The sequence below is a fragment of the Pseudogymnoascus verrucosus genome, assembly GCF_001662655.1.
Source record: "Pseudogymnoascus verrucosus strain UAMH 10579 unplaced genomic scaffold scaffold_51, whole genome shotgun sequence".
Taxonomy (NCBI): domain Eukaryota; kingdom Fungi; phylum Ascomycota; class Leotiomycetes; order Thelebolales; family Thelebolaceae; genus Pseudogymnoascus; species Pseudogymnoascus verrucosus.
In genome coordinates, this window is record NW_017263702.1 from 171,168 (window position 1) to 196,387 (window position 25,220).

At 50.8% G+C, this 25,220-nt stretch overlaps 10 protein-coding genes across 10 annotated transcripts; 4 read left to right on the forward strand and 6 right to left on the reverse strand.

Annotated features, from left to right (window-relative positions):
• Positions 1-69: 69 nt before the first annotated feature.
• On the reverse strand, positions 70-1,763 carry URK1 (Uridine kinase; the record flags this gene model as incomplete). Its single annotated transcript, XM_018278278.1, has 6 exons — positions 70-553; positions 608-839; positions 971-1,126; positions 1,185-1,227; positions 1,277-1,421; positions 1,474-1,763. 6 exons carry the CDS (start codon positions 1,761-1,763, stop codon positions 70-72), a joined length of 1,350 nt encoding a protein of 449 aa, XP_018126918.1.
• Positions 1,764-2,095: 332 nt separating this feature from the next.
• On the forward strand, positions 2,096-3,538 carry VE01_08860 (uncharacterized protein). Its single transcript, XM_018278279.2, has 2 exons — positions 2,096-2,300; positions 2,358-3,538. Exons 1-2 carry the CDS (start codon positions 2,265-2,267, stop codon positions 3,219-3,221), a joined length of 900 nt encoding a protein of 299 aa, XP_018126968.1. The 5' UTR covers positions 2,096-2,264; the 3' UTR covers positions 3,222-3,538.
• Positions 3,539-3,570: 32 nt separating this feature from the next.
• VE01_08861 (uncharacterized protein) lies at positions 3,571-5,198 on the reverse strand. The gene is made up of 2 exons (XM_018278280.2): positions 4,891-5,198; positions 3,571-4,837 (listed from the first exon to the last, which is right to left on the reverse strand). Exons 1-2 carry the CDS (start codon positions 5,040-5,042, stop codon positions 3,658-3,660), a joined length of 1,332 nt encoding a protein of 443 aa, XP_018126967.1. The 5' UTR covers positions 5,043-5,198; the 3' UTR covers positions 3,571-3,657.
• Positions 5,199-5,269: 71 nt separating this feature from the next.
• Positions 5,270-6,619, forward strand: RAB6B (Ras- protein Rab-6B). The gene is made up of 6 exons (XM_018278281.2): positions 5,270-5,484; positions 5,543-5,568; positions 5,624-5,712; positions 5,769-5,898; positions 5,964-6,242; positions 6,314-6,619. The coding sequence occupies exons 1-6, from the start codon at positions 5,435-5,437 to the stop codon at positions 6,367-6,369; spliced, it is 630 nt and encodes a 209-aa protein (XP_018126981.1). The 5' UTR covers positions 5,270-5,434; the 3' UTR covers positions 6,370-6,619.
• A 382-nt stretch (positions 6,620-7,001) lies between these two features.
• On the forward strand, positions 7,002-12,397 carry VE01_08863 (uncharacterized protein). The gene is made up of 4 exons (XM_018278282.2): positions 7,002-7,530; positions 7,669-7,817; positions 7,880-12,262; positions 12,321-12,397. Exons 1-4 carry the CDS (start codon positions 7,416-7,418, stop codon positions 12,348-12,350), a joined length of 4,677 nt encoding a protein of 1,558 aa, XP_018126966.2. The 5' UTR covers positions 7,002-7,415; the 3' UTR covers positions 12,351-12,397.
• Positions 12,398-12,580: 183 nt separating this feature from the next.
• VE01_08864 (uncharacterized protein) lies at positions 12,581-17,527 on the reverse strand. The gene is made up of 3 exons (XM_018278283.2): positions 17,033-17,527; positions 16,501-16,984; positions 12,581-16,451 (listed from the first exon to the last, which is right to left on the reverse strand). The coding sequence occupies exons 1-3, from the start codon at positions 17,096-17,098 to the stop codon at positions 13,201-13,203; spliced, it is 3,801 nt and encodes a 1,266-aa protein (XP_018126972.2). The 5' UTR covers positions 17,099-17,527; the 3' UTR covers positions 12,581-13,200.
• Positions 17,528-17,951: 424 nt separating this feature from the next.
• Positions 17,952-18,822, reverse strand: VE01_08865 (uncharacterized protein). The gene is made up of 6 exons (XM_018278284.2): positions 18,754-18,822; positions 18,619-18,673; positions 18,538-18,552; positions 18,293-18,443; positions 18,175-18,240; positions 17,952-18,118 (listed from the first exon to the last, which is right to left on the reverse strand). The coding sequence occupies exons 2-6, from the start codon at positions 18,664-18,666 to the stop codon at positions 18,093-18,095; spliced, it is 306 nt and encodes a 101-aa protein (XP_018126971.1). The 5' UTR covers positions 18,667-18,673; positions 18,754-18,822; the 3' UTR covers positions 17,952-18,092.
• Positions 18,823-18,902: 80 nt separating this feature from the next.
• On the forward strand, positions 18,903-19,862 carry NUO21 (NADH:ubiquinone oxidoreductase 21kD subunit). Its single transcript, XM_018278285.2, has 3 exons — positions 18,903-19,181; positions 19,234-19,344; positions 19,395-19,862. Exons 1-3 carry the CDS (start codon positions 18,949-18,951, stop codon positions 19,702-19,704), a joined length of 654 nt encoding a protein of 217 aa, XP_018126970.1. The 5' UTR covers positions 18,903-18,948; the 3' UTR covers positions 19,705-19,862.
• Positions 19,812-21,692, reverse strand: VE01_08867 (uncharacterized protein). Its single transcript, XM_018278286.2, has 2 exons — positions 21,027-21,692; positions 19,812-20,825 (listed from the first exon to the last, which is right to left on the reverse strand). The coding sequence occupies exons 1-2, from the start codon at positions 21,486-21,488 to the stop codon at positions 19,977-19,979; spliced, it is 1,311 nt and encodes a 436-aa protein (XP_018126969.1). The 5' UTR covers positions 21,489-21,692; the 3' UTR covers positions 19,812-19,976.
• MCM6 (MCM DNA helicase complex subunit mcm6) lies at positions 21,677-25,192 on the reverse strand. Its single transcript, XM_018278287.2, has 3 exons — positions 24,670-25,192; positions 22,169-24,617; positions 21,677-22,114 (listed from the first exon to the last, which is right to left on the reverse strand). The coding sequence occupies exons 1-3, from the start codon at positions 24,918-24,920 to the stop codon at positions 21,971-21,973; spliced, it is 2,844 nt and encodes a 947-aa protein (XP_018126974.1). The 5' UTR covers positions 24,921-25,192; the 3' UTR covers positions 21,677-21,970.
• Positions 25,193-25,220: the final 28 nt, after the last annotated feature.

A 25,220-nucleotide genomic window follows, 5' to 3' on the forward strand; every position in this document is an offset into this window, starting at 1 on the left:
CAAAATAAGTCGATAAAGCACCAGACCATAAATTTGTAAAATAGTATTCGAAGATATTCCACGAGTTTCTTAACAGCGGAAGTAACGCTTCTCAATCCAACGCGGCTCATAATCCGCAACGATTTCGCAGACAACCACTTTCACAAGTGGAAATACTTTCGTGAGACGATTCAGTCCCATCTTTCCTGCAAAGTAAGTAACGAAAACAATTCGCTCTTCCGCCACTCCGTGGTCAAGTAAAACTTGTACGGACATCAGGGCAGCACCGCCACTTGACATCTGTGGATCCAGGAGTAGTACACAATCCTGGGTCTGGATACCGATCGGAAGCTTTTGATAGTGTAACTCTGGCTCGCCAGTTCTGATGTTTGATTGGATGAGAATGCGGCCAGTTTTGCAGTCTGGTATCACTCTCTTCAGGCCGGTCTCGAAAGCAGCACCAGCGCGTAGGATAACCACGGCGCTGGGTTCACCGTTTCGTTGGTATCCATTGTAAACATGCTTCGTAGGCGTCTCTATCGTCTTTACTCCGAAATTAGTGTTATTTAGCGCGCTGTTTGGGTTAGCGTGATGCTGCAACTGCCTGACAAAAGTATCTATAACTTACTGCTCAATCAACAGGGTGGCGATGCGGTCAAAGTAGAAAATGAAGTCCTCAGGCGATGTATCCATATCCTGGATGATGGTGCTGATTCCTTTCAGCTGAGATGTTTGTTCCAAAACTGCAACACTGCTTGCTAACGGCTCATTCTCGCAGTTAGACCCGAGCTTTTTCAACTCCGCCCTGTGTGCCTTGGACTTCTCGATCAGTTTCCTTTCGATATATTGCGTCACCATAGCTAAGTCATGTCAGTAAGTCATGGTTTGATTCCCACCGTTGCAAGTATATTCTGGAACTGCTGCTTGGTATGAAAGGGTGGTTTGTTTCCAACAGGATCTGGGGCATGATTAGCTATAATCAGGAACTTACTGATCGCAACGGTATTTTCGATACCCCTCGGTACAATAATATCTGCTACCTTCCGTTGGGGTTCGACAAATCTCTCGAAGTTTGGCTTCACAAAGGCAAACCATTGCTTGATGCAGCCCTCAGCATCTCTTCCTCGTTCTGCAATATCTCGAAGCACTGATTGAAATTCTCAGTTAGTAAAACAAATCTCCCAAAGGGGCCTGTTTTCTCTCACATCTTCGAGATAAGCAGGTATCGGCGTCCGCTTCGCAAAATATCTACGATATCAGCATCAAACTATTCCCTTCCAACATTAAAGTAACAAACCTTCATATCAAGTAACTCAAGAACACGAGGATCATGCAATGCCAGGATACCCTCAAGGACCAACACATGAGGGCTATACAGTGACGTGGTTTTTGATTCTCGCTGATGGTTATTAAAGGAATATATTGGGATTTCTGCCCGCCGTCTGAGAAAATCGTTGTCAGCAAGCGCTGCGACAGAACTTTGATAAGGCTTACCCATGTTTCAGGTCCTGGAGCAGCTCAACCAGAAGATCAAAGTCGATCGCTTCTGGAGCATCTAAATCTAGCTCATTTCTATGAGCCTTGGCATGGTCCTCTTCGTTCAGAGGCTTGTAAAAGGAATCGAGGCCGACTATAGCCACCCATGGCAGGTTCAGTGCGGAGAGGATCGCTCGTGACAGGCTGGATTTTCCGGAGCCGGAGCTGCCTGCAATGCCGATAATGGTGACATTGTTCCACGGGGGTGAGTAATGTGCCTTCTGGCTGGGTGAGTCCTGAGACGCCATTATATTTATCGGATTTGATTGGGTTATATTGGCCGAAGCCAAATGCTTCATCGAGATTCGCAGGCAACAATCACGTGATAATGGAATAACTTTTTACTTGAAGTTGCAAATGAGACGAAAATGGCGTGAGTGTAGTAGTTAGTATAATTTAATGTTAATAGTAAAATAATCTAACGTATATATTATATATTTGTGTGTAGTTCCTCAGACCCCAGTGGTCGCGTGCTGAAAGCTGGAAGCAGGGGTTCAATGGAGAGGCGCTGCTTACTCAGCATGGAAAGGAAAGTTTAGTACAATCTAATCTAATCAACCCCTTCACCATCCCCCGAAATCATCGTCGTCGCGGCCTTCAATAAACCTTCATCCACGCCTAGCAAAACCCTATCCACTCCAACTTCACTGCCACTCCTCTGGGATACCTAGTCGTTTCTCTCTAACGAGTGAATCCCTTTCTTTTCGACTAGAGACTCTTCCCCACGATATCCGAACACTACCGTCACCATGGCCCCGTCATGGCTCGCCCTACCTCGCCCTCGAGTAAGCCCTCTCCCCAGGTTCCACCATGTCCGTTACCTCCAGTCTAACAGCGCATAGTCCTTCCTCTTCATAACCTCCCTCCGCTTCGGCGCAGAAATGATCTCGCTCTCCCTCCTCTTCAATAAGCTCGCCGGCTTCTACGGAATCCTCGCCCTCGTCACCGGCTACCGACTCTCCTTCCTCCAGTTCTCGATGTACCTGTACTCTCTCATCGCGCTCGTCATACTCATCACACTCATGCCACATATCCGCAAATCGTCTCCCCTCCAGTGTCTCTCCCTCGCCTACTTCTATCTCATCGACACGATCCTGAACGGAGCATACACCGCAGTCTTCGCAGGCACCTGGTTCCTCACCCTTAGCGCCGCCGCCAAGGACGCCGAGATCGACGCGCCCGGCAGCGAAACCATGAACGACACCGCAGGCTTCACCGGCTCCGACGCCTCCGGCATCACCGACGCCGCCGCAGCCGCTGGCGGCAGCCCCAGTCTCGCGAGCGGCGCCGCGATCAGCGAGTCCGTGCCCAGCATCCTCATCATCGTTTTCCTCACCCTTGTCCGTATCTACTTCGCACTTGTTCTTTTCTCCTTCGCGCGACAGGTTCTGCGCCAATATCTCTCGGCGAAGTCTTCGCAGCGCCCGCACCTCCACATGGATGGCGCGGATGATAAGTTGGAGACGCCTTTTGCGGAGGGTGCGCCGTTGGGTGCGGGATGGAAGGGAAAGCTTGGTCGTGCGATGACGGCTATTGGGACGAACTGGTGGGTTGGTGGGCGCGCGGAGGATGAGGAGTGGGCGAGGAGCGCGAACCAGAAGTTTGTGAGCAATAATGTGTTGCCGGGGACGTCGTTGAGGGAGCAGAGGGCTAGAAGCGGTACTGGACCGCCACCGATGAGGATTCAGACCCAAGGCCCGATGTAGGGTTCTTGTCTGGAGAATGAAGTGTGACTCAAATTGTCCGCGGGGCGTTAGACTGGGGAGATTGGGTGTGAAGATAGGATATGTACATAAAGGTTGGGTTGTCGTAGTTGGTGGGCGTTAAGGACTTTCACAGTCAACAGCATAAGAGAACGGTAATTTAATGGACGATGAGCGAAAGCTACTTTAAAATATTTGCACATTACTTGCCGTGAGCGGGAGCCTTCAAGATTTAAGATATCTGTCAGGTGGCACCAACGCTGTTGGCAAAGAGAGCCAGTTCCATGTTGAGACAAAAGCGGGGTGTTGTCACTGAAAACCATTCAAGAGATAAATTAATTATCAGAAATAAGTCGCTGCATTTTTAATTCCCGATAATCATAAGTGTATGTAACAAAACGCCGACAATGTTCCCGTTACCCTTACATCCACCCCAAGTCTAATGGAGCATAAAGTCCTTATGCGTCCACTTCTCAGTAACCTTCCTCTTCGCCTGCTTCGCAAAGCTGATCCTCTTCCTGCCCTCCACCTTACCCCTAACAAGCAAACTTCTATACCTCTCCTTCAGCGCATTCCCCTCCGGCTTCAACAGCCTCAAGCTCTCCGTCAACTCATCCGGCAACACCAACTCCAGCTCCTTCTCCGGCAACGGCAACTTCCCCAACTTCCTCCGCCTTAACTCCAAATCCTCCCCCTCGGACTCATCATCCGCATTCTCCGCCTGCACAGCCAGCGCCATCGCCCTCGCCTCCTCCGCCTCCTCCACAGACTTAGCAATCTTCTTGATATGCTGCGCCTGCTCGTTCCGCTTCTTATTGTTCGCTAGCATCTTCTGCTTCCGCTCCTCCTCCTTGCGGCGCTGGATCTTGTTGCGCTGCTGCTGCGTCTTGCGCTCGGGGCGCTTGGCGCTGACCCGCGTATCCTCGGCGCCGGACTCGAGTCCCTCCCATGCGGACTCCTCGTCCCATTCGGAGAGCTCTGCGCGAGCCTCAGCTGCTACGGCTTCAGCGGCGGATTTGGCGGATGCTTCAGCGCGAACACGCTCTGCTTCCGTGGTAGCGAGACGCTTCTTCTCGGCCTCGAGCTCTTTATCACCGGCCGCGATGAGACGCTGCTCGTACTCGGTGTAGACGGGGTTGTAGGAGTATCCGCCAGCGGGTGCGGACACAGCTGGGACGGCCTTTCCGGAGGCAGCGAGGGAGATGGGCTTTTGTTTCAGGGTACTCGGTGCGACCTTCTTCTGCGCCTTTGGGAGGAAGGTGAAGCGCTCGTCCACGACTAGAGCTTGTGCATCGGCGGCCTCGGACCAGGGATCGAAGGCAGGGTCGGTGACCTCGACGACGGATTGGGTTCCTTTCCCTGCCATGATGTTGCGGAGGCGGGTGAGTTCCTTGTGGGAGACGTAGGAGGTGCGCTGGCGCTTGGCGTCGGCGATGCCGTTGGTGGTCTTGTCGCCGGGGCGCTTCCTCATGGATACGGAGGGGACGGCGGAGCGTTGGGCAATGATCTCGTCGGCTTTGAGGGGCTTGGAGGCTTTGAGAAATTTCTTCGCGATTGAGGCGTCGCCGTCGACATCGAGCATGAAGAGGTCGTCGGATTTCTTCTCGCTGATTATACCACTGTGGAGTATTAGTAAATTTGTATGTTAAGTTGCTGTTTGGAAAGTATATACCCTTTGATAACTTCATCACGAGCGGCCTCGAGACCAGCGTCAATCTCTGTAACGTCGACATTCTTCCTCCAGGCCTTCTTTCCCTTCCTGGATTTCTGGTTGTGCTGCTGAGGCGCTTCCGGCGCAGCGGCTGCTCTTTTGATGATTGGCATCTTTACGAAATTGTTGTGTGAGATTTTCGAAAGTTGCTAATCCAACACTTCCCATATCCAAAACTTCCCACTACACGAGTATATTTTCGTAAAGGACCCCACAAAAAATGGACGTCAATCGGTCACATGTTTTTCCGATAGCGGGGGACACTAGACCCGATGGAGTATTTGCCTTGGCATACTGCGCCCATTGAATGGAACAGGACAGAAGCGGGAGTGGGAGAGTGATATACTCCTGACTTCATCGATATTGGGTTTCTTTGTTCCAATTACAACTTTTCGCACGCAAGCCTGACTGCTGTTTGATTCACATTTGTACATATTTTTTATTCCCCCACACCGCCACGAAACAGCGCAGCTCCTCGAGCCAGACAGCAAGAGAAACCGCCAAGATGGCGCAGGCTCCGGGTAGTTCATACAACAACCCGTTGAAGAAGTTCAAGTAGGTGGATTGGATTATGCTTCTCACCATCGATAGAATGCTAACAGATCGCTCTCAGGTTGGTGTTTCTCGGCGAGCAAAGTGGTATGCGAATATTACATCCATAGGCGGCAGCATTTGTGTTAACCTGATGGCGCAGTTGGCAAGACCTCCTTAATAACACGGTTCATGTACGATTCGTTCGACAATATGTACCAAGCCACGATCGGTATCGACTTCTTATCAAAAGTACGGACCCGAAACCCCAGCTGGATGAAATGCAGATGTATTGACAATGGCGGTAGACTATGTACCTTGAGGACCGAACAGTCCGTTTACAACTATGGGATACGGCTGGGCAGGAGCGTTTCCGCAGTTTGATTCCTTCGTACATACGCGATTCAAGTGTTGCAGTGGTGGTCTACGATATCTCCAGTATGTACAACTTCCCCGGTCTTGACAAATATGAAGGAAGGGGCGATACTAACCTCGAATCCCAGATGCGAAGTCGTTCCAGAACACACGTAAATGGGTAGACGACGTCCGGGGCGAGCGCGGGAACGATGTCATCATTGTCTTGGTGGGAAACAAGACCGATTTGAACGATAAGCGCGAGGTGACGACGCAGCAGGGCGAGGAGGAGGCGAAGAAGAACAACCTGATGTTCATCGAGACGAGCGCGAAGGTTGGGCATAACGTTAAGAACCTGTTCAGGAGGATTGCTCAGGCTTTGCCGGGAATGGAGGGGGCGGACAGTGCTGCGGCTGCTGGGAACCAAAGTGAGTCTTCGGAGGGCCCCCAAAGGAGGGGTGTACTTGGATCTTGGAGTGTTTCTAACCCGCTCGTGCAGTGATCGATGTGAACATCAACAACTCGAACCAGTCACAAGAGGGATGTGCGTGCTAGACGATGGAGACGGAAATGGAGACGGAAATGGAGACAGAGATGGAGATGGAGGTGGTAGAAGTGTGGACCTTGGACCTCGTCGATGTGGCTGTATTTGACATTAATGCATTATGTGGCCGTGGGAGATCTTGAGCATAGCGGTTTTGGCGAGCCTTGTATGATAGTATGATAGCATTGAAGATACACCCTGGCTTGAGCAGAGAATAGTTTGTTAATTTGTAGTACTGGTATATAATATACTGTATGAGACTCCAAGTGACTCAAGTGTTCGTAGGCCAAGTGGGAGGAGCCAAGTGGAGGCCAAGTGCAGGCCAAGTAGTGATGATAAGGGTAGAGTAGAGTAAAGTAAAGTAAAGCCCCTATGATTATCTGTATTGCCGTATTATCGTACTCGTATTCTACTGCATGTGTATAGTGGCTAGTAATCAGATGGCATCATCAGTGTGATTTTGGTGATTTTGATCATTTTGATCATTTTGTCAGCATAGTCCCTTCGAGGCCCTTTAATACAAACGTTCTAGAACAGAGAGTGACACATACATACGCCGACAAACACACATATAGTACATCCTCGGAGCACTACTCCGTTCTCCGATGATAGTGCTACAGTGTTGTAACTGCTAACTGGCACTATCTGCACGTGATCACAGCCTCTGATGACAAAGACTCATTGGCAATTCCTCTTCCCTGATTGCTCCCCGTTGCTCCCGCCCATACATCCTGTGCACGTGACCTCAAAGAAGGAAAAAATGCTGTCAGTCATGGTCGAGCACGCAATCGATCAAATTGCCGTCCAGCCAATCACAGTTCGCCTATTCCTCCACAATACCCTGGCAGCCCAGCTATTCCACCAATTCCACCAAAAGCCGGTGGTACTTCTGGGTCGCATACAATTTAGCGGTGATGTACAAGTCCCTTTACACCCCACACTCCAAAATACCCTCCGGTTATCGCGCCCATAGGTCCAGACAGGTAAGAGTGAATTGAATTGATTGCTCCTAGCTGCTCTGTAGTCGGAGTACTCCAGGACGGCTCCCAAATAAAAAATGTCTTTCCTCTTCAAAACCACTCCCTCCTCTCCTCTTTCCCAACGGAGGAAAGCCACAGATAACAAAGGCAATATGGCTGCTCCGCTGTCATTACGCACGCCTGAAGAGGCCGGTATGTTTGCTTCCGTCATTTCTCACTTCCGACGACGACGTCCGCTTTGTCCCATGCCCCGCCACATTCCTGGGGCAGAGGCGGCGCCGTTGCGGGATTGAGGGGATGCTATGAGTATGGGCTGACATTTTTGGGCAGTTGCGCGCATTGCATACCTCTCCAGTGACGTTATTGTCTCCGTCCAGCCAGCACAGGGCGTCCAGTCGGGCTTCTCGACACACCTACAAACTTATGCCGACAACAAGGACCAAGGTGTTGTCGCGGCATCCGAGAGCCGCATCCCAGAAGTGAGATAGCCCTGAAAGCATATCCCTTGCATGAGATGAGCCTAGTCCTGACGTGCATACAGATTCAAACCGTGAGACAGAATGCCGACCCTCTGCTCTCTGTTTTCGCCCCAATCCGCTCCGGAAAACTCACCTCCGTCACAACCACCTCCTCCATACTCGTCTCCTCTGTACCATACCTCTACAAGCTTGCCAACTACCCAGTTGTCATCCATGTTGCCCTACAGCCCGCTTCCCACCCCGATTACTCCTCCATCACCTCCATCAGAAACTCGGGCTTCACATTCCTCCAATCCGCATCGCTCCAGGAGGCGCAAGATATTGCATTGACTGCCCACGCTCTTGCTATCAAGTCTGGCAAGGGTGTCATCCATTTCTTTGATGCTCTCGCATCAGAGAATGATGATGCTGTCACTGCCGAGGATGCATCTGTTGTGGAGCAAGTCTTGGACTTGGCCGCCGTCCGTGCCTTCCAAGGAAGCAACGTTGGTGGAACCTCAGTATATGCCGACGATGGCAAGATCGCCAGAGTTAGCGAGGCTCCAGTTGAGCCATTAGATACCGCTGGAGCTCCTGTCCAGAAACAGCTGGCACCTCCTGCCGAGGCAGCAGCAACTCCCTCGAAGGCATCTTCCGTTGGATCAACCAAGTCGAGGCAGAGCAGCGTGGACAGCCGACCAAGTGTTTCGTCGGCAACAACAGTTGATGCATCTGTCAAGCGCACCTCGTCGCAAGACATCTACGACATCGTCACCGCCATCTGGTCGCAAATCAAGGACGCCACTGGCCGCGAGTACACCCCTTTCCAATACACTGGCCCAGCAAATGCCGAGACCGCAATCTTCATCTTCGGATCGGATGCAGGCATTTTCGCCGAGTCCATCGATTCGGCTAAGTCCGACGAGATTTACGCAAAGGCAGGAATTGTTACCGCGCGCCTCTACAGGCCGTGGCTTGGCGCGAAGTTGGTGGAGGTTGTCCCCAAGAGCGTCAAGCGTCTTGCAGTCCTTGAGCAAATCCGCAAGAAGACTACAAAGTGGGGTCCTATCTTCCTTGATATTCTCACCACCCTGAAGAGCGGACCAGGTGAAGGCGCCAAGACCATTGTTGGCCATCAACTGGGACACATCACCCCGGATACCGTTTCCCAGGCACTCCGCGGCATCTTCCAGAACCTTACCTCCGAGGCCCCAATCCAAAACCTCGAGGTTGGCACCACCGAGGAGCAAGCTGACTTCGCGGAGGAGCAAGAGCTCGAGCAACCAGCAGTTGAGACTGCCTATATGAAAATCTTGAACCAGGTTTTCGGCCAGAAACTCCATGTCGCCAATGCTTTGGGATCGAACAACGCTGGTGTTTCTGAGACCATTGCCGCAAACCCAGAGTTCGGGTTCGGATCTCTCCTCGCCCGCCATGAGCACCGCCAACGCTTCATAACTGAGGTTTCCGACGCTGCAGTCTCCAAGGAGTTCATCACTGAAGCCCCTAAGAAGTTCCTATCCAAGTGGGCTCTGGGCGCTGATGATGAGAAGTTGACCACTGAGATCACGCCAGAAATCATTTCTCGTTTGGAGACTGATGGATCCCCATTAGCGACCAAACTCCTTTCCAACAAGTCTCTGTTCCGCAAGGAGTCCTCTTGGTTGGTTGGATCCGATGCATGGGCTTATGATTTGGGTAACTCTGGTGTCCACCACGTCATTGCCTCTGGCAAGAATGTGAACATGCTCATCATTGACTCCACCCCATACTCCGAGCGCGCAGCGGCAGATGCCACGCGCCGCAAGAAGGACATTGGGCTTTACGCCATGAACTTCGGCAATGCTTACGTTGCCTCTGTTGCGGTTTACAGCTCGTACACCCAGGTCTTGCAGGCCATGATTGAAGCAGACAAGTTCGATGGCCCATCCGTTGTCATGGCTTACCTGCCATACCACAAGGAGAGTGATTCTCCGTTGACCGTTCTCCAAGAGACCAAGAAGGCTGTCGATCTCGGCTACTGGCCACTCTACAGGTGGGACCCGACGGCTGAGGATCGCAACGAGCCAAACTTCTCTTTGGATTCCGAGAGAATCAAGAATGAGCTCAAGGATTTCCTTGCACGCGATAACCACCTTACTCAGCTCATGAAGAGGCGCCCTGAGTTTGCCGCCAACATCTCTGAGGATTACGGCTCTGAAGTTCGTGAGGCCCAGAAGAGGAAGGCAAAGGATGCATACAACGCTCTCCTGGAGGGCCTGTTCGGTGCTCCTCTGACGATCCTTTACGCTTCCGACAACGGCAATGCCACTACCCTTGCTAAGAGGTTGGGCAACCGCGGAAAGGCTCGTGGATTGAAGACCATGGTTATGAGCATGGGCGACTACCCAATTGAGGACCTCTCTGCAGAGGAGAACATTGTCTTCCTTACTTCCACTGCCGGACAGGGAGAGTTCCCACAGGATGGTCATGCATTCTGGGGCGCTATCAAGGACAACACGGAGCTGGATCTCGCATCTGTTAACTTCTCCGTCTTTGCTCTTGGTGACAGCCACTACTGGCCAAGAAAAGAGGACAAGGTTTACTACAACAAGCCAGGAAAGGACCTGTTCAGAGTTATGGGAGACCTCGGCGCCAAGCCTCTCGCGGATATCGGCCTTGGAGATGACCAAGATCCCGATGGATTCCAGACTGGATATGCTCCTTGGGAGGCGCAACTCTGGCAAACTCTCGGCGTTGATAAGGTCGAGGGACTTGCTGATGAGCCGCCGCCAATCACCAATGAAGATATCAAGATCGAGTCAAACTTCCTTCGTGGTACCATTGCCGAGGGACTGAAAGATACCACCACCGGCGCTATCTCTGCATCCGACTCTCAGTTGACCAAGTTCCACGGAACTTACATGCAAGACGACCGTGATCTTCGTGACGAGCGCAAGGCTGCCGGTCTTGAGCCAGCCTACTCTTTCATGATCCGCTGCAGACTCCCATCCGGTGTTGCTACCCCAAGCCAATGGGTCCAGATGGATCAGCTCAGTTCCGATTTCGGAAACGAGACGATGAAGCTCACTACCCGCCAGACCTTCCAGTTCCACGGTGTCGTTAAGGGCAAGCTTAAGGGTGCCATGCGCGCTATTAACAAGGCTCTGATGACCAGTATTGCCGCCTGCGGTGATATCAACCGTAACCTTATGTGCAGCAGCTCTCCCGCTCACTCCGAGTACCACAAGGAGGTCCACGAGTGCTCTGTCCGTATCGATCACCACCTTTTGCCATCCACTACCGCATACCACGAGATCTGGTTGAAGGATGAGGATGACAACAAGACTCAAATTGCTGGCAACGCTGTCCAGGACTTTGAGCCCCTTTACGGCCCTACCTACCTCCCCAGAAAGTTCAAGATTACCATCGCCACTCCTCCAAACAACGACACGGACGTGTACGCCCACGATGTCGGTCTCATCGCCATCAAGGGTGAGGACGGACACCTCGCTGGTTTCAACGTGCTTGTCGGTGGTGGTATGGGTGTTACCCACAACAACAAGAAGACCTACCCCCGCACCGGCTCTATGATGGGATACTGCTCCAAGGAGGACGTCCACATTGTCTGCGAGAAGGTCATGCTCGTCCAGCGCGACAACGGCGACCGCAAGAACCGCAAGCACGCCCGCCTAAAGTACACCGTTGACGACATGGGCGTCGATGTCTTCCGCTCCAAGGTCGAGGAGATCTGGGGCAAGAAGTTCGACGAGCAGCGCCCCTTCAAGTTCGTCTCCAATGTCGACACCTACGGCTGGATCAAGGACGAGCACGGACTCAACCACTTCACCTTCTTCATCGAGAATGGCAGAATCGAAGACACCGCCGACTTCCCCATGCGCACTGGCCTTAGGGAGATCGCAAAGGTGCACAAGGGCGAGTTCAGGTTGACTGGTAACCAGCACTTGATCATCTCCAACGTCAAGGACGAGGATAAGCCCAAGATCGTCGAGATGATGGTTAAGTACAAGTTGGACAACATCCAGTTCTCCGGCCTGCGCCTGTCCTCCTCCGCCTGTGTTGCGTTCCCAACCTGTGGCCTCGCCATGGCCGAGTCGGAGCGCTACCTCCCCGTCCTCATCTCCAAGCTCGAGCAGACCCTCGAGGACAACGGACTCAAGCAGGAGAGCATCGTCATGCGTATGACTGGTTGCCCCAACGGATGCGCCAGGCCTTGGTTGGCTGAGGTCGCGTTCGTCGGTAAGGCGTACGGCGCGTACAACATGTACCTTGGTGGTGGATACCACGGCCAGCGCCTGAACAAGCTGTATCGCTCCTCTATTAAGGAGGATGAGATCTTGGCTATTATGATCCCGCTCATCAAGCGTTACGCGCAGGAGAGAGAGGAGGGCGAGAGGTTCGGTGACTTCGTCATACGTGTTGGTGTTATTAAGGCGACGACGGAGGGAAAGACTTTCCATGATGATGTAAGTTGATTTGAGTTCCTGCTTTGTCGATGAATTGTCGCTAATATAATAATTACAGGTCGCGGAAGAGGAGTCGGATGAGGAGTAGAGTAATCACGATTTTGATGCGAGGGAAAAGGGAGGGGTCATTCAACTGAGCGAAGGGATGGGGGAACAGATTACATAGTTTGGGGGAGGAAGGGTTGGTTGTATTAGCATTTTTTACTCGCGCCGCCATATGCGGACCAATCTGGAATTTTGTATATAAGACAATGGCATTTAAATATCTCAAATTTGCTACGAGGTTTTCGGGAGACAAGTGAACTATGCTATATTGGTCGTTTGAGGAAGGAGTCAAGGGCTCTCCTATGGCATGAACCATACGATTTCACGGTGGGACCAAATTTCAAAACGTAGTCAAATAATCCAACCAATATAAAAAAACATCACAGTTGATATCTGAATTTGAAGGCTGTATTTATCTCTCAGTTCTTATCAAAGTAGCTACTGCATCTCGCCCACATCCAGCGTCCAGCTCGATGGCAGACATGACCTGACAGCCAGCATCTGTCAAAATAGACCAGGCCAGCCCATTCATTAGTGCCCCCCCAATGCTGTCGCGGGAATTTCAGATTCGCTCCCTATCCGAATACACATGCCATTTCCGCCCTTCTCGAAAGAGACCAGAAAAAAAACACAGCTCCGACCCTGGAGCAAAAACCGCATGCAATAAGAACTGGAGATGAAATGCTTATGTACACGCATAGAATAGCGGCTCCCCCCAAATTACATGCATATCCGTAGTGGGAAACCGTGTCGTAGTGAGAGAGGTAAAGTACAAGTTTGGAGGGTTTGTTGGAAAAAATTATAGGTTGGTTAGGACGGAAACAAGTTCTCAAAATATAGTTTGCGTCGATTGGCTGGAAAAATTTAGCCTGGGTTTAGTGGCGCGTTTGAAGTCAAACATTGATGGCGTTGGGAGGTGTTGTAGTAGAGCGATGAGCCCAGTTATTTCCGAGTCCGCCCCTTCCACGCCCCCTGTTCGGGGTTGATGTCCCTTGGGTTGTGGACGGAGACCCTTGTTCCGTAGAAGCTGCTGGGAAGGTACTCGAGGTGTCGCGCGACCTTCCGCCACGGTTATGAGGAGAGGGCCCGTGTCGCTGGGAATTCCCCCGACCTTGGCCGGACCGTCTTGGATTACTCTTCTGGCGAGGTTCCGATTTATGTGCGATAGTGACGCGCTTATTTGCCTCCATTCCAGGCAGTAGAATCAAGACAATTTCGCCCTCATTATTGAGTTGAGGCGAAAAGTTCAGGCTATTGGCGCTGGTGACGTCCGAAACGACAAACTTGCGAGGAAGCGGCTTTACTTGGGGCGCTGCGAGGAAGAAGGCAGCATCTGGAGCTTTGTTGGGTACCTTCACAGTAGGAACGTAACCCATTTCCTGTTCCTCAAAGCACTCTTCGGCCATTGGCTTAGTCTCGTACATATTATATTCGTCCAAAGCGGCAGGGATCCCCGGAAGAGACACCGTAGCAGCAGGAATTTGACTGATTGATTGGTCCAGCGCATGTTTACTCGAAGAATCGACGGCCAAAGCGTGAGATTTAGGAGGTGAGGTTCGGCGCCCCATAAGCGAATTGATCTTATCTTGCCAACCTCCAGCGGCAGGAGATTGCGATTTTTGGTTCGCTGTTTGGGTATTTATGGCTTGAGACCTCGGAAGCAATGGTGAGGTTGAGATGGGTCCAGTTGGGCCTGCTGCGGCCGCGGCTGCGGCAAATGATGCTGGCTTCGGGGGTGCAATTGGTGCTAAGACGGGTGCTGGAGGCAGCTTAACTACCGGCGGTGGACGTGGTAGAGAGACATGAGGGCGAGCGACATCTCCATCATATGCCGGATGCCCTGCCATTGTTGGGGGTGGGGGTGATGGAGAACCTGGGCGCGCATATTGTCGCTCTTCAGCCATTGCATCTCTCGGCAACTCCCGAACTTGAGGAAAGAATCGCGAGCCACGAGAAGGCGGGAGGGCACCAGAGGTAGAGGTAGAGGGTGTCTCATTTGCATGACCTTGAGGCCAGAGAGCCCCCTGTTCCATAGGTTGGTATTGAGATGTTTCGTCGTGTCTCGGCCTAACAGAGTAATCCGACCATGTTGGTGGGCCGCTGGGCGAAGCACCAGGGACGATTGGATGTGAAGGGATATTTGCCTCTTGACGTTGTCCGTCGCTTGATAACGTCACCTGCCGCCAAGTATCTTTAATTGGCGCCACTACGTCGTCAGATCGAGACGCTTGCGCGATCTCTTGTTCTGCAAGAATACGGGCATCATCCTCCGCAAGTCTCGACTGGATGTTGCCACTGGTCCAACCGGAGGCCATTGCCGGTCGATGTTCTTGATGTCTGGAAGGCGGCGCAATAGGGGCTGGTCGTTGAGCATAATGATCGCGGCCACGACCTTGAAATTGGCCATTTGTCCTACTGGAAGTCGGCGGGCCAATCGGCCCTGGGCCAACTGGTGCAATTTGAGAAGACTGGACAGATAATTCGGGATTAAAGGTACCGTTACCCAACGTGCGATCATTGCTTGGTGGTCCCCAGACGCTTCGTCCCTGAGCGGGATGTGACGCTGGGTTAGACCAAGGAGGGAAACCTCGATCTGGAGCCGCATTCTGACTACTATGCCAAGATTGGGGTTGGGTCGGCGGAACCTGCGCGTCAAGGCTACCACGGGATGAGACCTCTGGTATGATGCCGTTGATATTGACTTCATCGCCCGCCTTCTCTTTGCTTAGCGGCTCAACGATAGGTGCGGCGGCCGCTTTGACCGGCTCTGGTGGGTGTACTTTCATCATACCATATTGCTTAACTTCGCCTGTAGATTCGCCAATAGGTAATTTTGGTGGCACCGTAGACTTTGTGGCGGGTTCTCGAGCTTGAATCTGGATAGGAGTGGCTTTCTCGTCCTTTGGCGTATCCTTCTTTGGCTTCTTAGATTCTGGTGGCGGGCCCATTGCCTCCAACTTCAGTCGAATTCGCTCTTTTCGCTCAGCCTCTTCGCGAGCTTCTTCATCAAGTCTCCTTTTTCTCGCAAGCTCTCGGCTCTCTCGCATAATTTTCTTCTGTAGTTCCACTTCGTCTTCCAATGGGATTCCTGGAGTCGATGATACTGCGGGTTGGGCAAGAGCTGACGCAGGCGAGGCATGGCTTACAACAGGCGAGGCACGTGATTGCCACTGCTGCTGCTGGTTTGCCCTTTGGCTAGGATGTCCAGACGGAGAGTGTAGGGGTTCGTCGCTGACTGCAACCAATGAACCACGGCGCGCCCCAAATGTGTCCTGTGGTGGGTAGCTTTCCTGGCCCCTACTAAGTCGCCTAGCATAATTTCCACTTCCACCACTAACATTAGATGACGCCCTACGACGGCCATACGATGGGTCTTGCAGATTTGCTCTGTGTGTTTGAAATGCGGCAGAAGGCTCAGCTGGGCCTTGAGTCTCTTGGTGTCTTTGCAGAAGAGCCAGTTGGCGTGGGTGGGGTTCATTTCGGCTTCCTCTACGTCCATCATTGACGGGCTCGTATCTCCCAGACTGTGAGTTGTACAACTCCTTGCTGGCGCCAGCGTTGCCATCTCTCCATGATCGGCTGAAGTCATCGGCGGCGATTTCTTTTGCCGGCGATGGCATACCGTCGAACCCATGAGGATCTCTAGTACCGAACCGCGGGACTTGTTGCGGTTGAGAAGGGATATCTGTAACAATCGGCGCAACTTTATCCATCGGGGGTAGAGGTGCCCAAGGCGACTTGGCGGGTACAGGGAGAGCTGGAGGTTTCGCGACAAGTGTTGGCTTCTCAGATGCTCCCTTAAGAACCAAGCCTCTTCCAGTCCCACCAGCCATCGAGCCAAGTTTCATTGTCGACGCCACGGGTAGGGAAGGTGATGCTGTCTTTTCGACCTCATTAACAGCTATTGGGGTTGCTGGTTTAGGCAATTCTGGAACAAGATCTTCTACCTGCTGCGGCATAGAAATTTTTGTCCCGTCCGACCATTCTATTGATTGTGGTGCCCAGTCATCATCATCATCGTCAATATCTGCCCAATTTGCTTGCCTTCCAGGATCGTCCGATTGCAATCGGGTCGCGAGATGGATGCCATATTTCTGAGCCAGCTCTTCATCAGTAACCCTTTTCGGTTCTGGTATCGGTGCAGCTGTTCACGTTAGCTTCGTAGTCATTAGGGGGGAAGAGGAAGCACGTACGCCTATTCTTATTCCACACAGCACTTGCGTCCGGCGCCGCTCCAGATTTGCTGCCCGCGCCTGCTGCGGCTGTTCTCGAGGCCGATATCAAGTTATTGCCGGACTTTGCAACTAGCCGAGGTTTCGATACCAGAGTTGCTGATGCGGTTGCAGAGCTCGTGGTGGAGCTGATAGTCCCTTTATCTCCGGCCTTCGGTGGTGCTGGACCCGTAGCACCCTTCGCCGCCAGAAAAGTTTTATTGACTGATACGGCTTTGAATGATATCGGCTTCTTGACAGTCGAGGAAGTTCGTACATGGCCTTCGACCGTGCCTTTTGACTTTACCGCCTCGCTGTCCGATCCACCGTTGACGCTGACATCTGCTGACGTGACGGCGACATCCGCTGCATCGAGGAGTGGTGTTGCAGTGCGCTCAACCTCGATACCATCCTTTACTGTGAACGGGTTGGCGGAGACATCTTCGGTAGCTGCACTTTCCTGGGACTTGTCTTGTTAGTGAAGCCTTCAATGTAAAGTTGGCGCGTGACATACTTGTTCGGATTCAGCTATGGGAGGAGCAACCACGATATTCTTCGGTGAGGCTTCTGTTGCCATCATACGTCTTCAAGGCGTCTGAGAGATGTGGCGGAGCTTCGCATGCGAAGTTCTCTGCTTTCTAGGAGTCGATTGCAGCGATGGGGCGAATGTGATCGTTGCCGGCGTAAGGTAGAGAGGACGTGTGTCGCCTTAGGAACTCGGGATCGAGGTAGACTATTGCGCAGCGGGAGAGAGTCTACGCCAGTCTTCGAGATAGCGCCCTTTGTATGGAATAAAAGGAACAGCTTGCGTGTTTAATGGCAGGGAGATGTTAAGAATCTCATTCGAGGTGCCAAATAATAATGGTCGACGTTGGAATGTTTGATCTGGTGTCAAGAAAGCGAGTGAAAGAGGCTAGCGCGTAATTGATGGGGACGGGCGGCCGCCACCAGGGAATTGGGGGGAATTGGCTGTCTGGAACACTAAACTGTGGTATTACTGTACTCTGCCACATACGGCAGATTTAAAAAAAACAAAGGGATTGCGAGTCAACAGGAGTATATATATTTATATTTATATTTAATTATTTAAGAAGCAACAGCAATTTATGACTGCGCCGGAGTGACGGTCTTGAAAAATAAAACAAATTATGAGCTTTAGTACAGTTAGTAGCATACATTTCCAAGCCCACAACCAGCTGCAAACGCCAAGTTCATGTCACGTGCAGCATTTTTTACCCATACAAAGACACTCCGGGTTGTTCCATTATCCCGAGAAGGAAGCCTTATGGCCCCAATATTGTCAATATCAAGAGCCTAATGGGGATGAAATACATAAGACACACTTCAAAATAGGTTCTGTCAGGATAGAGCATCATCTTGCCTATACAATATCACCCATCACTCCTGTAATGCAAGCGGAAAGCGGCGGTTCGCGAACATTTTCAGTCTATATTTGTAGCATTCACCAACGACGTTCACAGATCCACTCTCGGGCTAAAACTGATTCTCTTATATTTACAACTCCTAAACCCATAGCTCAGGGCGTTCTACCATATAGTAGGCTCGGTATGCATCTAGTGGGCGTTGTTCTTGTGGTGGCCTGTAAGGAGTCAGTCAGTGGGTTGTCCAACTGCGGTTTCGGCATCTATAACTCACGGAGATGGAAGTAGTAGTTCTGCGCATATCCAATGGCCATAACAGCGACAATGGCGTGGACGATGGCTATAACATCCAGGTCAGCTTGTTTCCCATAGTCGGCGTTGTTGTAACGTACGTGCACCGCTTGGGTTCTTTCCAAAGTACTTTGCCTGGTAACGTCCCCAAATGCCCTTGGCCTTAACCTCTGGAGCTGCGCCACGGGGAAGCTTCTCGTAGAAGCTAACAACCCTCTGCATGCGGGCAGCGTCTTGTGCTGCACCCAGGCCCTGCGTCAAGTTAGCCTTTTGTGTTTCGTTGTTGCGGGTTCGGTCGGGTCAATGGTATCGCAATCGATTCCGTTCAATGCCGGGGTGTCCTTACAGAAGGCGACGCCACCTATCTCAATATATTAGCATCCGTATCATATCCATAGCGAGCAGTAATAGAGTTGTTGAGGCATACCTTTGGCGGGATGAGCGTGGAAAGCGCGCGTCGGGTAACGAAGCTCATTTTGAAGCTGGGAGCGATTGTCAGTCAAACACTTCGTCGGGGGAAACAATTGAATGCAGAGATTCAACACTGTATCGGAATACACACATCAATTGAGTCTCTGTGGTGATAAAGACAGGAGGTGTTCAGTGCAAAGGGCTCGGGACGACATGGAAGTCGACCTGGATCTTTCTATTAGCTCGGTTGATTACATAATCAGCCTCAAATCAATCGACTTCCACTACCAACACCACCACGTCTGATGCAACAAAGACGAATTGAAACACATCAAATCCTTTCGCCATGTCCCTCCTGCGGCCCTCCATCGTTGGGAGGTTATTGAAGGCGGCGAGCCCTGTTGCCCACCGACCTGCCCCCACGTTCGCCAGATATAGCACCCAGACTGCAATTGGGACGCCTATTACGGAATCCGAATCGAAGCCGACCCAGTCCAGCAATGCGCCTGTGCAGAGAACGGATACGAAGATAAGGCACAGTAACCCGGATTGGAACGTGGAGGTTGACCAGGCTACATCGTACGCGCAGCTTGCCCCCAATGCCCATGGCTGGCGGACTAACATGCTATAGGACTTATTCCCCCGTTCCGAAACGAGTTATGGATGGCAGTGAAGAAGGCGAGGTTTTGCCAGCGGCAGTCCTCAGCGGTGCGCCAATTGAGCTACAAGCAAGAACCGTCCGGTATGGCATATCTACTGAATGCGCGGGGTATACTACTAACACTACACCAGCATCTATCGCCCAACCAAGACAGCTACACAGTCGGGAGATTGGCACCAACACCACTGGAGAATGGATTGGGATATCTTGCCAAAGGGCCATAGATGGGAGAACCCATTGATGGGATGGCAATCATCTGGCGATTTTATGCAGGGGACCAATGTGACCTTCAAGACGAGGGAGGATGCTGTCGCTTTTGCGGAGAAGCAGGGCTATGAATACTTTGTCCAGGAGCCAACGGAGAGGAAGAGGTTACCAAAGGCATATGCCAACAACTTTTTGTACACGGACAAAAAGCTAAAGCATATTCGAACGAAGTAGATATGTGGATTTTTAGCATACCAGGCCAAGGCCGTAAATATATTCTCATTGTACCTTAGTTTCCGTTTGTTGCAACTAAAAGCACAAGATATAGTGCAAACGAGCCTCTCCAGATTCTATCGCTCATATGTATATGATTTCTCGTTGTCATACCTCCCATGAAAATGATCTTAGCTTGCATGTACATAAATAATGGTGTTGTATCTTTGGAGGCAATAATTTATGCCGCAACCATAACTTCATCGCAATGCCTTTTCAACTGTCATATATATCTATATACCCTGAAGTTTTTTCACCACTCTCCCCAATCTATCAATTCCCTCTTCCAATGTCTCCAGTTCCTCCCAAGCAAAGCACACCCTTAACCACTGCCCCAGGTTCACAGCACTTTCGTCTCCATGAACCTCGAACAGCTCTCCCTCAGACACAACCAGGTTCTCTTCTTCTTTCGATGCAGCGGCTGTAGCTTTCGCCGTCACCCCATCCGGTAGATGGAGCCAAATAAAGTAACCGCCAAATACACCCTTCCCTTCTAAACTCGACCTATTTACCTTCACACCAAGTGGAACAAGTACGCGCTCAATGGCATTAATCATCGTGGTCCACCTGTGTTGGTATCCGGGAATAAGCTTCTCAGCAATGTGCTTCTGCAGCGATCCATTCTCCAATATTTGCGTTATGAAGGTTGCAACAAGCTGAGAACCGCAGCCACCTGAGCGGGAAGACCCACACTGGGAGAGTCCATATGATAGCGCAGCTGTGCTATCAGCCCAGCCTGTGCGAACACCGGGACCTACAATCTTAGAAAACGAGCCATTGGAGAGTGTGTTCCCAAAGTGTTTTGGGTCAGAGGTATGAGGTGGTAAAGCCCGATCGATATCTGACAGGCGTGGCAAGAGTGCCTTGAGCTCCAAAGTAGGCTGTGCCTGGTCATTGGTTGGCCATCCAAGAAAATCGTATACGTCGTCGGTTATTATAAGAGCATTGTAGGTCCGAGCTAGATCGACGAGTTCTTTACGCCGACGGAGAGACATTGTCTTTCCAGAAGGGTTTGAGTATGTTGGAACACAATATATGATGTGGGAATAGATTTTGTTCCATGGCCGGCAGGGTTTCAATGGCTGGGATATATTAGCTCGAACTATATCGATACAAAGGGATACAGCTAGGCTAATAGGAAGAAGGATACAAGGAGAGAAATATCCGCCATGGAGGGCAGTTGAGATAAAATGACAGTGTGCGTCACGTGGTTATGACCTGGAAGGCTGGAAGGAAAGAAATCCAACTGGTGGCAGCGATTACTGAAGAATATAAAGACTTACAGGGCCTCTGGGCTCTTCGTTTTCTAGGCTCTTAAGCTCTCTTTCCAGTGCATCCACATCGATCCCCTCATCATCCTCTCTAACAGCCCTCAGTTTCCCAGTGAACCCTGCGTCTTCGAAAATCCTACAAGCCAGATAATAACATGGTGCTACCATCCATACTCTCTTTGTAATATTTGGGTCAGAGAAGACTTGCAGTGCAGCTGCCAAATTCTGGCTTGCACCGCCAGAAATGCATATCCGTGCGGGGTCGTCCGGGACGGAGTAGAAAGACGCGAGCCAAGAAGAAACGGCAAGCCGAAGTGGCTCATAACCCTCATCGGGCCCATACTGGAGGGCTGGTATCGAGATCGATGGCTGGGTAAGGGCGTGCTGGGCCGCAGACAGGAGGGCGGGGGTTGGGTGGAGTGAGGGTGAGGGCCATCCTCTGAGGAGGTTGATTTGGGTTTTTGGAGGAGGCATACCAAAAATAGGGTAATGAGGATGAGTTTGAATATAAACAAATGAATATAAATAAATATATAAATAAATTCGAATAAGCAACCAATGCACGTTGAACGTTCCGCTGTATTTCCGAGCTCAACAATTGGAGCTAAACCCCTGGCGAATTAATAACTAAATAGTTTAATAGTCTCGCCAAATCAGACTATCACGTCACTAATTATTTGACCAGAACTAAATCACAAATTCCTCAACAAGAGCAAAATAATATGTAAAATGTAACTTGATCATTGAAGCCTGAGCATAGTCCCAACTATTAATGGAATCATAACACATGAGTATAATGAAAAATACCCTAATACCAAACACACAAACTTCAAATCCCTCTACAACTAATCGAAAGATCGCCCCATTCATCCAAACACCCATGAATTATTCGTAACGCCCACTCAAATCCCGTGTATCATATTCGTTGGCCTAGCCCCGGAAATACAGCCACTGGATTACCTTTTTGACTGCTTAAGCTCTATTTCATCAGATGCATAGTTTGGATGCATAACGTAAGCAACCTGGTCAGCAGGTGCTGAGTCGTCCTCTCCATCCTCAGGAAGAAGGCCGTCCCCACGGACAGCCATGAGAGTATTTTCCTGGAGAATGAAGTTAGCAAATTTCCGTCGATTATGAATGGTAATAAATCATACCCTGATCAGTTTCTTGAGAACCTTCCTCGCAATATTCATCTCATAATGAAAGTCTTCCTCATTGTCCATCTCGTCCTCAATCTCGTCGAGATACCACCTAATAAGGACTTCGCCTTCAACACCATTTCCGGTGGCCAACTCCTCCTCTTCGATACGCCGAGCAATCATCTTCAGAATCTTCAAGTACTTATCGTGCGTAATCTTGGTTTTTGGGCGCTGTCCGTCTGTTCCTGCCTCCCGCCCATCGGCGTCTTCCATGGCTGCATCGCCTTCGACATCGGTAGGACCACCCAAGGTTCCTGCTAGATCTTCTTCTTCATCGTCGACCTCCACGTCATCCTTTTCGACACTGATGATACTCTGTCTCAGGAGATCGAAAGCTTCCGTCACAAACGCAGCAGTAACCTCACCAACACAATTCGCCTTAGCGATGGCCTCTGACAGACGAATCAATGACTCCAGCTGCCTGACTGTAATTCTGTAACTGTTTCTACCAATACCACCCTGGGCGTCATCACTTCTCAGCTCCTTATATTTTTGAACCAATAGCTCCCTGGCCTCATCGTTGAACTCGGGCTTGAACGTCCTCGCAAATCGGATGTATCGCTGAAGCTGTTCCGTTGTAAATTCCGGCTCTACAGCCTCATCGCGGAATTGGTGGATTTTAACGATGTGTTCGGCCAAGTGACGATCAGTAGCCTCGTTGCATTCGTCGAGGATAACAAAGAACAGGTCGAAACGAGACATGATAGGTGCGGACATGTTGATATTTGCTCGAAGAGTTGTCTTCCGATTGTACCTTCCACCAACTGGATTGGCAGCGGCAAGAATAGATGTTCTCGCGTTCAGGGTCGCTTGGATACCTGCCTTGGCAATGGAGATGGTTTGCTGTTCCATAGCCTCATGGATGGCGACTTGGTCGCTAATGTCCATCTTATCAAACTCATCGATGGCACAGATACCATTATCTGCAAGCATAAGAGCTCCTGCTTCAATTGTAAATTCTCCAGTTTCCTCGTCCTTCACAACAGCAGCTGTAAGACCTGCAGCCGACGAGGCCTTGCCTGATGTATAGACAGCTCTCGGGAGAAATGAGCAGATGTACTTGAGGAATTGAGACTTCGATGTCGAAGGATCTCCAACAATGCAGATATTGATATCGCCTCTGAGTTGCATACCCTCAGGAGTGGATTTGCTCACACCAGACAAAAGCTGCAACAGCAGTCCCTTTTTAACTATGGTATGACCATAAACCATGGGAGCAATGGAGTCCACCAAACGCGAATAAATATGGCCACTGTGAACCATTTCGCGAAGTTCGGCAATTTCTGCATCTGTCATGGACGCAAGAACAGCTTCTTGAGCAAGGTCGCCCGACTCATTTGGATCGATGGGTGCCGTTTGGTTAAGTGACGCCAGAATGTTACTAGCTTGGCCATATAATTGCTGGCTTGTAACTGAGCCAGGTGTCGAGGTATCAGGAGTCACCATACAAGCCAAAAAAGCTAGCCTGTATGTCAGATCCCGAACACCGAGAGCTTTAAGGCCAGTAACGCCAGTGCCTCCAGCATCTCCGCTTCTGGGCGCATTTTTATCGTCCCGTACAGCTGTTGGTCGAACACCCGGGAGCCCGAGTTGGCTGACGTCAGGAACAACTATCAATGCGCCCGTAAAGATGCACTTCTCTCCTGCCTTCGCCCGATCAACAATTTCTCCACGGAGGATGACGTCCAACGTCCTGGGCATACTGCCTGTTGGAATTTCCGAGCTATTCTCTTGAACCCTCACTTTTTGCCAATCCACGAATGTACTTTGCCTGATATCTAGGCGCCATCCCTGGCGATTACCGCAGTTTTGATTCGGGCATTGTGTCGGCTCAGTGTACCGGAATGTCTGCTCAATATTTGGCACCACCATCCGGCAGGCTTCACAAGTGAACGTGGCTAGGGAAAGCTCTGGGCGAACCTCTGACGTTCTGGTAATTGTGCCAGATATTGATAGAAGCTGGCCGATATGGGCTGTTCGTAAACTTCTAACCCTGTCAACATGACTCAGATTGTAAAATGCGATTGCAAAGAGTTTGTCTGTCTGTTGGTTGCTAGTTTTGTCTCCTTGAAAGTCAGACAGACTTTCGGAAGCGACATTGCCCGCTGCGGAAGAAGCCTGGTTGCTGGAGGAGGTTGGCTGACGATGCTCCTTAAAATATCTTGACTCGTATTTCGCGATCAAGTTGTGTAAGCCTTTGGTTAAGAATGGAAGAAATCTGTAGTAGTCGTTGACTATGGCATCTGCAAGATTTCCAGAAAACTGCTTCATATGGTTATAGTCAATGTACAGGGTCGAGAGTTGGTATATCCTCAGGCCGTGTATCTGAGCGATATAGTAGTAATTGCCCGCGGTCGCATTGCTGGACACTGGTGCAGCTGAGGGTGACGGTTCTTCCTCAAATCTACGCAGCACTTAGTAACTGTAATGTGACGAGTACTAGATATCCTACTCACTTTTCAAGAAATGTTTCGAAATTGCTCTGCACTGATAGACCGACTTTGTCCTCAACCCGAGGTATTGGGCGATCATGGATGTTCCTGGGTCTCGCTATTCCCGTAGGAACTTGGTCATCTGCAAACCCTTCATCGTCACTTTGAGGTGCAAGGCTTTCAGACGGTGGTCCCCGTGGTCGCACCGAGGAGCTTCGAATAGAGCCAGACATTGGAGGGGCAATCCTCCCGGAATTGAGATCAAAATCCGACATAGAGGCGGCGGTGTTGGCGCTCAGTATCAGGAATAATATGAGAGTACCAGTCGTTTATGGCCGATCTGTAAAGAAAATGAAGGTTTTCGTGGGTTGGACAGAGAGGAGGTCGAAATGTGAAATCAATGGTTTGGCACGACGCGTCAGGAGGTTGGCTCAGGGACGCGACAAAGTGCTTGCATACACGCTAGACGCGTTTTGACTTGGATGAGAGCCCAACTCCCCGCAGTCGCCAGTATCACGTGGTTACAATTCTCAATATCACGTGACCACGCGACTGATCTCCAGACACTCGCTGAT

Excerpts from the sequence above, each read along its gene's own strand:
- NUO21 (XM_018278285.2), top strand. The coding sequence starts at position 18,949 with ATGTCCCTCCTGCGGCCCTCCATCGTTGGGAGGTTATTGAAGGCGGCG. Across the intron at positions 19,182-19,233 it reads GAGGTTGACCAGGCTACATC|GACTTATTCCCCCGTTCCGA; the intron begins GTACGCGCAGCT and ends AACATGCTATAG. Across the intron at positions 19,345-19,394 it reads CTACAAGCAAGAACCGTCCG|CATCTATCGCCCAACCAAGA; the intron begins GTATGGCATATC and ends ACACTACACCAG.
- VE01_08867 (XM_018278286.2), bottom strand. The coding sequence starts at position 21,488 with ATGCCTCCTCCAAAAACCCAAATCAACCTCCTCAGAGGATGGCCCTCA. Across the intron at positions 20,826-21,026 it reads ACGAAGAGCCCAGAGGCCCT|CCATTGAAACCCTGCCGGCC; the intron begins GTAAGTCTTTAT and ends AATATATCCCAG.
- VE01_08860 (XM_018278279.2), top strand. The coding sequence starts at position 2,265 with ATGGCCCCGTCATGGCTCGCCCTACCTCGCCCTCGA. Across the intron at positions 2,301-2,357 it reads TCGCCCTACCTCGCCCTCGA|TCCTTCCTCTTCATAACCTC; the intron begins GTAAGCCCTCTC and ends AACAGCGCATAG.
- MCM6 (XM_018278287.2), bottom strand. The coding sequence starts at position 24,920 with ATGTCGGATTTTGATCTCAATTCCGGGAGGATTGCCCCTCCAATGTCT. Across the intron at positions 24,618-24,669 it reads TTCGAAACATTTCTTGAAAA|ATTTGAGGAAGAACCGTCAC; the intron begins GTGAGTAGGATA and ends AGTGCTGCGTAG. Across the intron at positions 22,115-22,168 it reads TTCTCAAGAAACTGATCAGG|GAAAATACTCTCATGGCTGT; the intron begins GTATGATTTATT and ends TTCATTCTCCAG.
- RAB6B (XM_018278281.2), top strand. The coding sequence starts at position 5,435 with ATGGCGCAGGCTCCGGGTAGTTCATACAACAACCCGTTGAAGAAGTTC. Across the intron at positions 5,485-5,542 it reads AACCCGTTGAAGAAGTTCAA|GTTGGTGTTTCTCGGCGAGC; the intron begins GTAGGTGGATTG and ends GATCGCTCTCAG. Across the intron at positions 5,899-5,963 it reads GGTGGTCTACGATATCTCCA|ATGCGAAGTCGTTCCAGAAC; the intron begins GTATGTACAACT and ends CTCGAATCCCAG.
- VE01_08864 (XM_018278283.2), bottom strand. The coding sequence starts at position 17,098 with ATGATGGCAACAGAAGCCTCACCGAAGAATATCGTGGTTGCTCCTCCC. Across the intron at positions 16,985-17,032 it reads CCATAGCTGAATCCGAACAA|TCCCAGGAAAGTGCAGCTAC; the intron begins GTATGTCACGCG and ends TAACAAGACAAG. Across the intron at positions 16,452-16,500 it reads TGTGTGGAATAAGAATAGGC|CTGCACCGATACCAGAACCG; the intron begins GTACGTGCTTCC and ends TAACGTGAACAG.
- VE01_08863 (XM_018278282.2), top strand. The coding sequence starts at position 7,416 with ATGTCTTTCCTCTTCAAAACCACTCCCTCCTCTCCTCTTTCCCAACGG. Across the intron at positions 7,818-7,879 it reads CCGAGAGCCGCATCCCAGAA|ATTCAAACCGTGAGACAGAA; the intron begins GTGAGATAGCCC and ends ACGTGCATACAG. Across the intron at positions 12,263-12,320 it reads GAAAGACTTTCCATGATGAT|GTCGCGGAAGAGGAGTCGGA; the intron begins GTAAGTTGATTT and ends TAATAATTACAG.
- VE01_08861 (XM_018278280.2), bottom strand. The coding sequence starts at position 5,042 with ATGCCAATCATCAAAAGAGCAGCCGCTGCGCCGGAAGCGCCTCAGCAG. Across the intron at positions 4,838-4,890 it reads CGTGATGAAGTTATCAAAGG|TGGTATAATCAGCGAGAAGA; the intron begins GTATATACTTTC and ends AATACTCCACAG.
- VE01_08865 (XM_018278284.2), bottom strand. The coding sequence starts at position 18,666 with ATGAGCTTCGTTACCCGACGCGCGCTTTCCACGCTCATCCCGCCAAAG. Across the intron at positions 18,241-18,292 it reads AAAGAACCCAAGCGGTGCAC|CCATCGTCCACGCCATTGTC; the intron begins GTACGTTACAAC and ends TGGATGTTATAG. Across the intron at positions 18,119-18,174 it reads GAACTACTACTTCCATCTCC|GCCACCACAAGAACAACGCC; the intron begins GTGAGTTATAGA and ends GACTCCTTACAG.